General features: G+C 40.2%; 1 protein-coding gene across 1 annotated transcript in view; it reads right to left on the bottom strand.

Annotated features, from left to right (window-relative positions):
• LOC117331398 (protein MON2 homolog) overlaps positions 1-12,974 on the bottom strand; it is a 620,780-nt gene that overhangs the window by 53,903 nt on the left and 553,903 nt on the right. The window contains exons 22-27 of the mRNA XM_033890102.1: positions 12,029-12,191; positions 10,658-10,918; positions 9,362-9,560; positions 6,076-6,671; positions 4,862-5,005; positions 1,291-1,419 (exon numbers count right to left, since the gene is read on the bottom strand). Coding sequence (XP_033745993.1) covers positions 1,291-1,419; positions 4,862-5,005; positions 6,076-6,671; positions 9,362-9,560; positions 10,658-10,918; positions 12,029-12,191 — 1,492 coding nt within the window. The remainder of the gene's footprint in view (positions 1-1,290; positions 1,420-4,861; positions 5,006-6,075; positions 6,672-9,361; positions 9,561-10,657; positions 10,919-12,028; positions 12,192-12,974) is intronic.

Genomic DNA, 12,974 nt, shown 5'->3' with positions numbered 1-12,974 from the left:
TTCGAACTCGCAACCCAGAGGTGGAGAGCTAGTGATAAAGTATCGGGACACCTTAACCACTCGGCCACAAACAATTCAAAGATATGGGTACTGATATTTTATGTCAACCCTCTCACTCTGGGTCGATGTCCAAGACATGGGTTCTGGTATTTTATGTCAACCCTTTCACTCTGGGTCGATGTCCATGACATGGGTACAGGTATTTTATGACAAACCTCTCACTCTGGGTCGATGTCCAGGACATGGTACTGAAATTTTATGTCTACCCTCTTACTCTGGGTCGATGTCTAAGATATGGGTACTGGTATTTTATGACAACCCTCTCACTCTGGGTCGATGTCTAAGATATGGGTACTGGTATTTTATGTCTACCCACTTACTCTGGGTCGATGTCTAAGATATGGGTACTGGTATTTTATGTCTACCCTCTTACTCTGGGTCGATGTCTAAGATATGGTTTTACCCTACTCTGGGTCGATGTCTAAGATATGGGTACTGGTATTTTATGTCTACCCTCTTACTCTGGGTCGATGTCTAAGATATGGGTACTGGTATTTTATGACAACCCTCTCACTCTGGGTCGATGTCTAAGATATGGGTACTGGTATTTTATGTCTACCCACTTACTCTGGGTCGATGTCTAAGATATGGGTACTGGTATTTTATGACAACCCTCTCACTCTGGGTCGATGTCTAAGATATGGGTACTGGTATTTTATGACAACCCTCTCACTCTGGGTCGATGTCTAAGATATGGGTACTGGTATTTTATGTCTACCCTCTCACTCTGGGTCTATGTCCATGACATGTGTACCGGTATTTTATGTCTACCCACTTACTCTGGGTCTATGGCTAAGACATTGGTACTGTCTATATGAAACCTGACATTGCTTGTCTATATGAAACTTGATGTTGTTTTTCTATGCAACATGAAACCTGACGTTGTTTGTTTTTATGAAATCTAATGTTGCTTGTCAATATGAAATCTGACATTACCTGTCTATTTGAGACCTTACATTGCTTGTCTATAGACATAGCTTGTCTATACGAGACTGGACAATACCTGTCTATTGAAGACCTGATTTTACTTGTCTATATGAGACCGGACAATACCTGTCTATTGGAGACCTGATTTTACATGTCTATACGAGACCCAACATGCTTTGTATATACATGAAACCTGTCGCCCTTTCTTTATAGATTTAATTTGATATGACCTCAGGACCAATGGACACGTTGTGACCTTGAGGTTTAACCTTGACACCTAACTAGAAGTCCCTGGATACTGACCTTGATGATGTTCTGTAATATTTGTGTGTCCACCACAGCAGGATGTTTGGCTGTTGACCGGTACAGATCTACGGTTAGTACTACAGATTTCTCTGCAAATGGCACAAAGTTCATGGTCACCCAATCAACCTGTCAAAACAAGATACAAGGTGACCTTGTATAGAAGTGAAGGTCAAAGATAACAACTATAGATAAAACAAAGGGGTGTAAAGTCTGAAGCTATACACTGTAGTTAATGAGAAAGGTCAAAGTCATAAAGGTCAAGTCAGCCACCAGGGGTGTAAAGTCTGAAGCTATACACTGTAGTTAATGAGAAAGGTCAAAGTCATAAAGGTCAAGTCAAACACCAGGGGTGTAAAGTCTGAAGCTATACACGGTGGTTAATGAGAAAGGTCAAAGTCATAAAGGTCAAGTCAGACACCAGGGGTGTAAAGTCTGAAGCTATACACGGTGGTTAATGAGAAAGGTCAAAGTCATAAAGGTCAAGTCAGCCACCAGGGGTGTAAAGTCTGAAGCTATACACTGTAGTTAATGAGAAAGGTCAAAGTCATAAAGGTCAAGTCAGACACCAGGGGTGTAAAGTCTGAAGCTATACACTGTAGTTAATGAGAAAGGTCAAAGTCATAAAGGTCAAGTCAGACACCAGGGGTGTAAAGTCTGAAGCTATACACTGTGGTTAAAGAGAAAGGTCAAAGTCATAAAGGTCAAGTCAAACACCAGGGGTGTAAAGTCTGAAGCTATACACGGTGGTTAATGAGAAAGGTCAAAGTCATAAAGGTCAAGTCAGACACCAGGGGTGTAAAGTCTGAAGCTATACACGGTGGTTAATGAGAAAGCTCAAAGTCAAGGAGGTCAAGTCAGACACCAGGGGTGTGAAGTCTGAAGCTATACACTGTAGTTAATGAGAAAGGTCAAAGTCATAAAGGTCAAGTCAGACACCACACGGACATACTTCACTGTACATGGAAAGTTATATACAAATTGGTAAATTATAATAAAGCATATGCATGTGTATCAATATTTCTGGTTAATACAATATCAACCGGATTACATGAACAAGATTAGGATCCCAGAGGGATCTTGGTGCCCACCATTGAATGATCTATATCAGTCAAATAAAAGACTGATCTTTTCTCTTCTTTCACTCTTCCTTCAAAACATTTAATAACTTTATATAAAATATCCACTTTGAGCCCAGCCTGTTGTTTTCTGATTAGTCCCAAAATGCAATATGCATAACTAGGGACCAAGGGGAACTTACCTATGAAATATGAGAAAGATTCTTAAGGACTTTCTGAGAAATAGCGATAACAAACTTCAATTATCAAAATCCAAGATGGCTGCCTATTGGCCATGTTGTTTTTGGATCGGTCCCAAAATGCAATATGCATAAATAGTTATCAAAGGAAATGTACACAAATATAATTCACAATTTGGTTGACCTTTGGCCATGGCAGGTTTCTGCTTCTGCACAATTTCATTGAAATGGTTCAGGGGAGATTTAAAAAAGTCACTTAAGACAATGTCTCAGGTGATCTAAAAATGGATTAAAATTTCATTGCAGAGCAATGATAATGATGTTTGATCCCAAAAGGACTCAAGCAGAATATCAGCATTCTGATTACTAAATAGATTGGGAACATATATGCAGACCTTCTTTGTAGACAGGCAGGTAAAGGGGCAACACTGCAACCACTCCATGGTAGGAAGGAAATGAAGGAAAGTTAGGATAGATAGTCATACCGGGTACGAAATATTACCTTGGAGATGACATGTTAGATCAGTGGGTCTGTGTTACCTTGGAGATGACATGTTAGATCAGTGATACCGGGTAAGAAATATTACCTTGGAGATGACATGTTAGATCAGTGATACCGGGTAAGAAATATTACCGTGGAGATGACATGTTAGATCAGTGAGTCTGTGTTACCGTGGAGATGACATGTTAGATCAGTGAGTCTGTGTTACCGTGGAGATGACATGTTAGATCAGTGAGTCTGTGTTACCTTGGAGATGACATGTTAGATCAGTGAGTCTGTGTTACCGTGGAGATGACATGTTAGATCAGTGAGTCTGTGTTACCGTGGAGATGACATGTTAGATCAGTGAGTCTGTGTTACCTTGGAGATGACATGTTAGATCAGTGAGTCTGTGTTACCGTGGAGATGACATGTTAGATCAGTGAGTCTGTGTTACCGTGGAGATGACATGTTAGATCAGTGAGTCTGTGTTACCGTGGAGATGACATGTTAGATCAGTGAGTCTGTGTTACCTTGGAGATGACATGTTAGATCAGTGGGTCTGTGTTACCTTGGAGATGACATGTTAGATCAGTGGGTCTGTGTTACCTTGGAGATGACATGTTAGATCAGTGAGTCTGTGTTACCTTGGAGATGACATGTTAGATCAGTGATACCGGGTAAGAAATATTACCTTGGAGATGACATGTTAGATCAGTGATACCGGGTAAGAAATATTACCTTGGAGATGACATGTTAGATCAGTGAGTCTGTGTTACCTTGGAGATGACATGTTAGATCAGTGAGTCTGTGTTACCGTGGAGATGACATGTTAGATCAGTGGGCCTGTGTTACCTTGGAGATGACATGTTAGATCAGTGAGTCTGTGTCACCGTGGAGATGACATGTTAGATCAGTGAGTCTGTGTTACTTTGGAGATGACATGTTAGATCAGTGAATCTGTGTTACCGTGGAGATGACATGTTAGATCAGTGAGTCTGTGTTACCGTGGAGATGACATGTTAGATCAGTGAGTCTGTGTTACCGTGGAGATGACATGTTAGATCAGTGAGTCTGTGTTACCTTGGAGATGACATGTTAGATCAGTGAGTCTGTGTTACCGTGGAGATGACATGTTAGATCAGTGAGTCTGTGTTACCTTGGAGATGACATGTTAGATCAGTGAGTCTGTGTTACCTTGGAGATGACATGTTAGATCAGTGAGTCTGTGTTACCGTGGAGATGACATGTTAGATCAGTGAGTCTGTGTTACCTTGGAGATGACATGTTAGATCAGTGGGTCTGTGTTACCGTGGAGATGACATGTTAGATCAGTGAGTCTGTGTTACCGTGGAGATGACATGTTAGATCAGTGAGTCTGTGTTACTTTTGAGATGACATGTTAGATCAGTGAGTCTGTGTTACCGTGGAGATGACATGTTAGATCAGTGAGTCTGTGTTACCGTGGAGATGACATGTTAGATCAGTGAGTCTGTGTTACCTTGGAGATGACATGTTAGATCAGTGAGTCGGTGTTACCTTGGAGATGACATGTTAGATCAGTGAATCTGTGTTACCTTGGAGATGACATGTTAGATCAGTGAGTCTGTGTTACCGTGGAGATGACATGTTAGATCAGTGAGTCTGTGTTACCGTGGAGATGACATGTTAGATCAGTGAGTCTGTGGCCAGTCTCTTAGCAACTTTAATACTATCTTCTTTATTTTCATGTTTTTGTGAAATCAAATAAAAAAAAATCTACCACATCACATCTTTTATATAGTTACAACACAAGGTACATTAAATACATAGCAAGGTTTAAACTGTCTTACCTGTGGCCCTTTGACGGAACCAAAGGCCTTGGCATCCAGTTGACCATATTTGGGCACTCTGACCCCATACTCTATGAAGGTCAGGAGTTGGTGAAAGATTTCAGGGTACATAGACTGCATAGATTCTGGGCCACTGTGGATAGCCTGGAATTATACAAACAACAGCATATTAACTTCCAGGAGAGACCAGCTATATCTACAGACCGGTCTGTGTTAATGTATCAACTCTATCTACAGACCGTCTGTGTTAATGGATCAACTCTATCTACAGACTAACGTTACCTGTATAAGGACCTCTCCCCTGTCTAACGTTACCTGTATAAGGGCCTCTCCACTGTTTGTCTAACATTACCTGTATAAGGACCTCTCCCCTGTCTAACATTACCTGTATAAGGACCTCTCCCCTGTCTAACATTACCTGTATAAGGGCCTCTCCCCTGTCTAACGTTACCTGTATAAGGACCTCTCCACTGTCTAACATTACCTGTATAAGGGCCTCTCCACTGTTTGTCTAACATTACCTGTATAAGGACCTCTCCCCTGTCTAACGTTACCTGTATAAGGGCCTCTCCACTGTTTGTCTATCATTACCTGTATAAGGACCTCTCCTCTGTCTATCATTACCTGTATAAGGACCTCTCCCCTGTCTAACATTACCTGTATAAGGACCTCTCCCCTGTGTAACATTACCTGTATAAGGACCTCTCCACTGTCTAACATTACCTGTATAAGGGCCTCTCCCCTGTCTAACGTTACCTGTATAAGGACCTGTCCCTGTCTATCATTACCTGTATAAGGACCTCTCCCTTGTCTAACGTTACCTGTATAAGGACCTCTCCCCTGTCTAACGTTACCTGTATAAGGACCTGTCCCTGTCTAACATTACCTGTATAAGGACCTGTCCCTGTCTATCATTACCTGTATAAGGACCTCTCCCCTGTCTAACGTTACCTGTATAAGGACCTGTCCCTGTCTATCATTACCTGTATAAGGACCTCTCCCCTCTCTAACGTTACCTGTATAAGGGCCTCTCCCCTGTCTAACATTACCTGTATAAGGACCTCTCCTCTGTCTAACATTACCTGTATAAGGACCTCTCCCCTGTCTAACGTTACCTGTATAAGGACCTCTCCTCTGTCTATCATTACCTGTATAAGGACCTCTCCACTGTCTAACGTTACCTGTATAAGGGCCTCTCCCCTGTCTAACATTACCTGTATAAGGGCCTCCATGGACTGTAGGGTGGCCTCCTGTAGGGGAGTAATGGTCACATCAGGATAGGATGGAATGATGAAGGGCGAGGCATCACCGTGTACAGGAACTGTCAGCGCTCTCCGTAACACAGTACACAGTTTTTGTAAGTCAGCACCCACAAAACGTACTTTGATGTGTTCAAATAGAGATGGAAATGTCTGAATCAAGGCTGTGAGAAACGGTTGTGATGGCACATATACCTTCTCAGGTCGGTGTGTTGTTTCTGGTGGTTTCGTTGCATTTGTTCCTATATTAAGCCATACTTTCCAGGCTGTTGTCCAAAGTGATGGGTCATAGTCCATGTCTTGTGACACGTGACCTTCACCTTCCTGGACTTTTGTTTGTTCAGATCTATTTATAATCTCCTCCATTGGAGGGGCCATGCTAGGTAGACCATCCACTATGGATCCATCCCCCTTGTCTCTAGGGTCCCGATTTATCTGAAGAATTTCCTGGAAACTTTTCAGTGCTGCCAGAGACACTTCAGCATTGAGACAAAGAGCAGAGAACTCTATATATTCCAACAGTAGAGACCAGGCTCTTGGAAAATCTCCAGCTAGATAAAAGAAAAGTTCAGCTTTAAATATTGACCTTCCAATGTACTTAATAATTTTCTAATTTAGTAAAAGATTTCCCAAACATTTTTACCAGGATTGTTCCGAGATACTTATTTTTTACATTATCTACGTAGTGTGTGTAGAGATACAGAAGATATAAAGTGTAGTGTTACACAGAGACAGATATTCAGGGTAATCATTGGTACACACCTATAGTTTGGGTAATCATTGGTACAGACCTAGAGTTTGGGTAATCAGTGGTAAACACCTATAGTTTGGGTAATCAGTGGTACAGAGCTATAGTTTGGGTAATCAGTGGTACAGACCTATAGTTTGGGTAATCAGTGGTACACACCTATAGTTTGGGTAATCAGTGGTACACACCTATAGTTTGGATAATCAGTGGTACACACCTTTAGTTTGGGTAATCAGTGGTACACACCTATAGTTTGGGTAATCAGTGGTACAGACCTATAGTTTGGGTAATCTGTGGTACAGACCTATAGTTCGGATAATCAGTGGTACAAACCTAGAGTTTGGGTAATCAGTGGTACAGACCTATAGTTTGGGTAATCAGTGGTACAGACCTATAGTTTGGGTAATCAGTGGTACACACCTATAGTTTGGGTAATCAGTGGTACAGACCTAGAGTTTGGGTAATCAGTGGTACAAACCTATAGTTGGGGTAATCAGTGGTACACACCTATAGTTTGGGTAATCAGTGGTACAGACCTATAGTTTGGGTAATCAGTGGTACAGACCTATAGTTTGGGTAATCAGTGGTACACACCTATAGTTTGGGTAATCAGTGGTACAGACCTATAGTTTGGGTAATCAGTGGTACACACCTATAGTTTGGGTAATCAGTGGTACAGTCTATAGTTTGGGTAATCAGTGGTACACACCTATAGTTTGAGTGATCAGTGGTACACACCTATAGTTTGGGTAATCAGTGGTACACACCTATAGTTTGGGTAATCAGTGGTACACACCTATAGTTTGAGTAATCAGTGGTACACACCTATAGTTCGGGTAATCAGTGGTACACACCTATAGTTTGGGTAATCAGTGGTACAGTCTATAGTTTGGGTAATCAGTGGTACAGTCCTATAGTTTGGGTAATCAGTGGTACACACCTATAGTTTGGGTAATCAGTGGTACAGTCTAGTTTGAGTGATCAGTGGTACACACCTATAGTTTGGGTAATCAGTGGTACAGTCTATAGTTTGGGTAATCAGTGGTACAGTCTATAGTTCGGGTAATCATTGGTACAGACCTATAGTTTGAGTGATCAGTGGTACACACCTATAGTTTGGGTAATCAGTGGTACACACCTATAGTTTGGGTAATCAGTGGTACACACCTATAGTTTGGGTAATCAGTAGTACAGTCTATAGTTTGGGTAATCATTGGTACAGACCTATAGTTTGAGTGATCAGTGGTACACACCTATAGTTTGGGTAATCATTGGTACAGACCTATAGTTTGAGTGATCAGTGGTACACACCTATAGTTTGGGTAATCAGTGGTACACACCTATAGTTTGGGTAATCAGTGGTACACACCTATAGTTTGGGTAATCAGTAGTACAGTCTATAGTTTGGGTAATCATTGGTACAGACCTATAGTTTGAGTGATCAGTGGTACACACCTATAGTTTGGGTAATCAGTGGTACACACCTATAGTTTGAGTAATCAGTGGTACACACCTATAGTTTGGGTAATCAGTGGTACACACCTATAGTTTGGGTAATCAGTAGTACAGTCTATAGTTTGGGTAATCAGTGGTACAGTCCTATAGTTTGGGTAATCAGTGGTACACACCTATAGTTTGGGTAATCAGTAGTACAGTCTATAGTTTGGGTAATCAGTGGTACAGTTTATAGTTTGGGTAATCAGTGGTAAACACCTATAGTTTGGGTAATCAGTGGTACAGTCCTATAGTTTGGGTAATCAGTGGTACAGACCTATAGTTTGGGTAATCAGTGGTACAGACCTATAGTTTGGGTAATCAGTGGTACAGACCTATAGTTTGGGTAATCAGTGGTACACACCTATAGTTTGGGTAATCAGTGGTACACACCTATAGTTTGGGTAATCAGTGGTACACACCTATAGTTTGGGTAATCAGTGGTACACACCTATAGTTTGGGTAATCAGTGGTACACACCTATAGTTTGGGTAATCAGTGGTACAGACCTATAGTTTGGGTATTCAGTGGTACAGACCTATAGTTTGGGTAATCAGTGGTACACACCTATAGTTTGGGTAATCAGTGGTACACACCTATAGTTTGGGTAATCAGTGGTACACACCTATAGTTTGGGTAATCAGTGGTACAGTCTATAGTTTGGGTAATCAGTGGTACAGACCTATAGTTTGGGTAATCAGTGGTACAGACCTATAGTTTGAGTAATCAGTGGTACAGACCTATAGTTTGGGTAATCAGTGGTACAGTCTATAGTTTGGGTAATCAGTGGTACACACCTATAGTTTGGGTAATCAGTGGTACAGACCTATAGTTTGGGTATTCAGTGGTACAGTCTATAGTTTGGGTAATCAGTGGTACAGACCTATAGTTTGGGTAATCAGTGGTACACACCTATAGTTTGGGTAATCAGTGGTACACACCTATAGTTTGGGTAATCAGTGGTACACACCTATAGTTTGGGTAATCAGTGGTACATACCTATAGTTTGGAGGGTTTTGCGTTTGGAGTTGAAAGTCCTGGCCACCCCAGCCAATGTGAGGACTCTGGTTTCCGCCCACTGTTTCTCAGCGGTGTCACGAGAGTGATGGATCAGGATGTTACCGGTGGCAGCCTCATCTTTCACACTGGATGCGGTGCTGGACAGTTTCTGGACCTTCTCCAGTAACGGGAACAACACCTATGGTGGTCAATGATACACTTTAAAGGAACGGTATACCATTACAATGTATTATTGGCCTAAAACAAAGCTCAAACATAATTACACTGTGCTTCAAAAAAAAAACAACCTGCAATTGTCAAAATCCAAGATGGCCATACTCTTTGTAATCCATTTAGTTCCTTCAATCAGATTTGCATGCACAACTAAGGATCAAGGGCAACATCTACATTCAAATTTGAGAAAGATCCATGATAGCCATTTAGGACTTGAATTTGAGAACTAGCAGTAACAAACTTCAATTGTCAAAATACAAGATGGCCACTTGTCGAACATGTTGTTCTCTGATCGGTCCCAAACTATAATATTCACAACTAGGGACCAAGGGAAACCTACTTATCAAATTTAAAAAACTCCCTTCAGTACATTCTGAGAACAAACTTCAATTGTCAAAATCCAAGATGGCCACCTGTATAACCTTATATAAAGTGCAAAACTCATGAGAACTCCTAATTATGAGACTCATGTTCCAGCTCTTACGACCCACAATCTACATTCCTGTGTGAATCAATGTTATACAAACCAAAATCTACATTCCTGTGTGAATCAATGGTTTATAAACCACAATCTACATTCCTGTGTGAATCAATGGTATATAAACCACAATCTACATTCCTGTGTGAATCAATGGTATATATACCACAATCTACATTCCTGTGTGAATCAATGGTATATAAACCACAATCTATATTTCGAGGGAATCAATGGTATATATACCACAATCTATATTCCTGTGTGAATCAATGGTATATAAACCACAATCTACATTTCTGAGTGAATCAATGGTATATATACCACAATCTATATTTCTGAGTGAATCAATGGTATATATACCACAATCTACATTTCTGAGTGAATCAATGGTATATATACCACAATCTATATTTCTGAGTGAATCAATGGTATATATACCACAATCTACATTTCTGAGTGAATCAATGGTATATAAACCACAATCTACATTCCTGTGTGAATCAATGGTATATGAATCAATGGTATATATACCACAATCTACATTTCTGAGTAAATTAAAACCTGTGTTGCGATATGTCCAGTACCTGCCAGAGAACACGTTTCCAAGTTTCCTTGTGAAGCAGACCTCCATGGGCAGATATTGTGGAGAAGAGGGTCTGTCCTGCACTTTTCCTCACTGCAGGTCGCTCGTCCACACAAAGCTGACCTAACTTCATAAACAGACACATCCACAATGCATCGAATGCAGGCATGCCCAGCCTCTTCTTCTCCGTATCAGTCATGTCCTTGTCCAGGTCAGTGTGAATCCGTTGGCGGTTCTGGTAGAAAAAGTCCGCAACATTCCACTGCAAAAAAGGAGCAACACAAAATTTAGAGGCTGAGATCATCAAAATATAATATGATAGTAATAAATAATCAGGTGACAACTTCAGACAGGTTCTACAGCAGACAGATTTTGTCCTGTATTTGAAAGTAAATCTACGACTTTTAGACAGTTTCTATAGCAGACAGATTTTGTCCTGTACATACCAGTAACCTACGACTGTTAGACAGGTTCTATAACAGACAGATTTTGTCTTGTCTACGACTGTTAGACAGGTTCTATAACAGACAGATTTTGTCCTGTCTACGACTGTTAGACAGGTTCTATAACAGACAGATTTTGTCTTGTCTACGACTGTTAGACAGGTTCTATAGCAGACAGATTTTGTCCTGTCTACGACTGTTAGACAGGTTCTATAGCAGACAGATTTTGTCCTGTACATACCAGTAACCTACGACTGTAAGACAGGTTCTATTACAGACAGATTTTGTCTTGTCTATGACTGTTAGACAGGTTCTATAACAGACAGATTTTGTCTTGTCTACGACTGTTAGACAGGTTCTATAGCAGACAGATTTTGTCTTGTCTATGACTGTTAGACAGGTTCTATAACAGACAGATTTTGTCCTGTCTACGACTGTTAGACAGGTTCTATAACAGACAGATTTTGTCTTGTCTACGACTGTTAGACAGGTTCTATAACAGACAGATTTTGTCCTGTCTACGACTGTTAGACAGGTTCTATAACAGACAGATTTTGTCTTGTCTACGACTGTAAGACAGGTTCTATAACAGACAGATTTTGTCTTGTCTATGACTGTTAGACAGGTTCTATAACAGACAGATTTTGTCTTGTCTATGACTGTTAGACAGGTTCTATAGCAGACAGATTTTGTCCTGTCTACGACTGTAAAACAGGTTCTATAACAGACAGATTTTGTCTTGTCTACGACTGTAAGACAGGTTCTATAACAGACAGATTTTGTCTTGTCTATGACTGTTAGACAGGTTCTATAACAGACAGATTTTGTCTTGTCTATGACTGTTAGACAGGTTCTATAGCAGACAGATTTTGTCCTGTCTACGACTGTAAGACAGGTTCTATAACAGACAGATTTTGTCCTGTACTTACCAGTAAACCTATGGCCGTTAGACTTATGTTAAGTTCTTGATTCTGCAGCCCAAATTTGGCAGCAACTTCCACACAGACTTGAAGGTACATACATGGAATGATGGGAAGGAAATCAGTAACAACCAGCTGTAGGCTCTGAAAGGCTGTCTGTATGAGCTTCTCACTAAAAACAAGACATAGTGATAAGTTTGTAAGAGCTTGTCTGTATGAGCTTCTCACTAAAAACAAGACATAGTGATAAGTTTGTAAGGCGTGTTAAAAACAAGATCATAGTGAAAGGTTTGTAAGAGCTTGTTAAAAACAAGTTCATAGTGATAAGTTTGTAAGGCGTGCTAAAAACAAGATCGTAAGGAAAAGTTTGTAAGAGCTTGTCAAAAATAAGATCATAAGGAAAAGTTTGAGTTCACTGAAAATAAGATTATCAATGTGTTCATTTTGATAAGTTTGTGAAATGACACTAATGTTAATGATAAAGTAATATACACCGAAACTTAGCAGTAAAATATACACTTAGGATATGTTATAGGTTCAGGTGTTGTAATCAATGTTTAATATACACTTAGGATATGTTATAGGTTCAGGTGTTGTAATCAATGTTTAAAGCAGTAAAAGGATGAAGTGCCATAACTTGGTAAATCATAATAGCGATCAAGCTGTGTTGAGTTCGTTGTGTCCAAATTCATACAGAAATATTTTTGAGAAGTTATGTTCAGTATTAAGTATGGTGTATAGTAATTAATCTGTGTATTAAGTATGGTGTGTGGTAATCTGTGTATTAAGCATGGTGTGTGGTAATATGTGTATTAAGCATGGTGTGTGGTAATCTGTGTATTAAGTATGGTGTGTGGTAATATGTGTATTAAGTATGGTGTGTAGTAATCTGTGTATTAAGTATGGTGTGTGGTAATATGTGTATTAAGTATGGTGTGTGGTAATCTGTGTATTA

The sequence above is a fragment of the Pecten maximus genome, chromosome 7 (genome assembly GCF_902652985.1).
Source record: "Pecten maximus chromosome 7, xPecMax1.1, whole genome shotgun sequence".
Lineage (NCBI taxonomy): Eukaryota > Metazoa > Mollusca > Bivalvia > Pectinida > Pectinidae > Pecten > Pecten maximus.
This window is presented reverse-complemented; position numbering and strand designations above follow the sequence as displayed.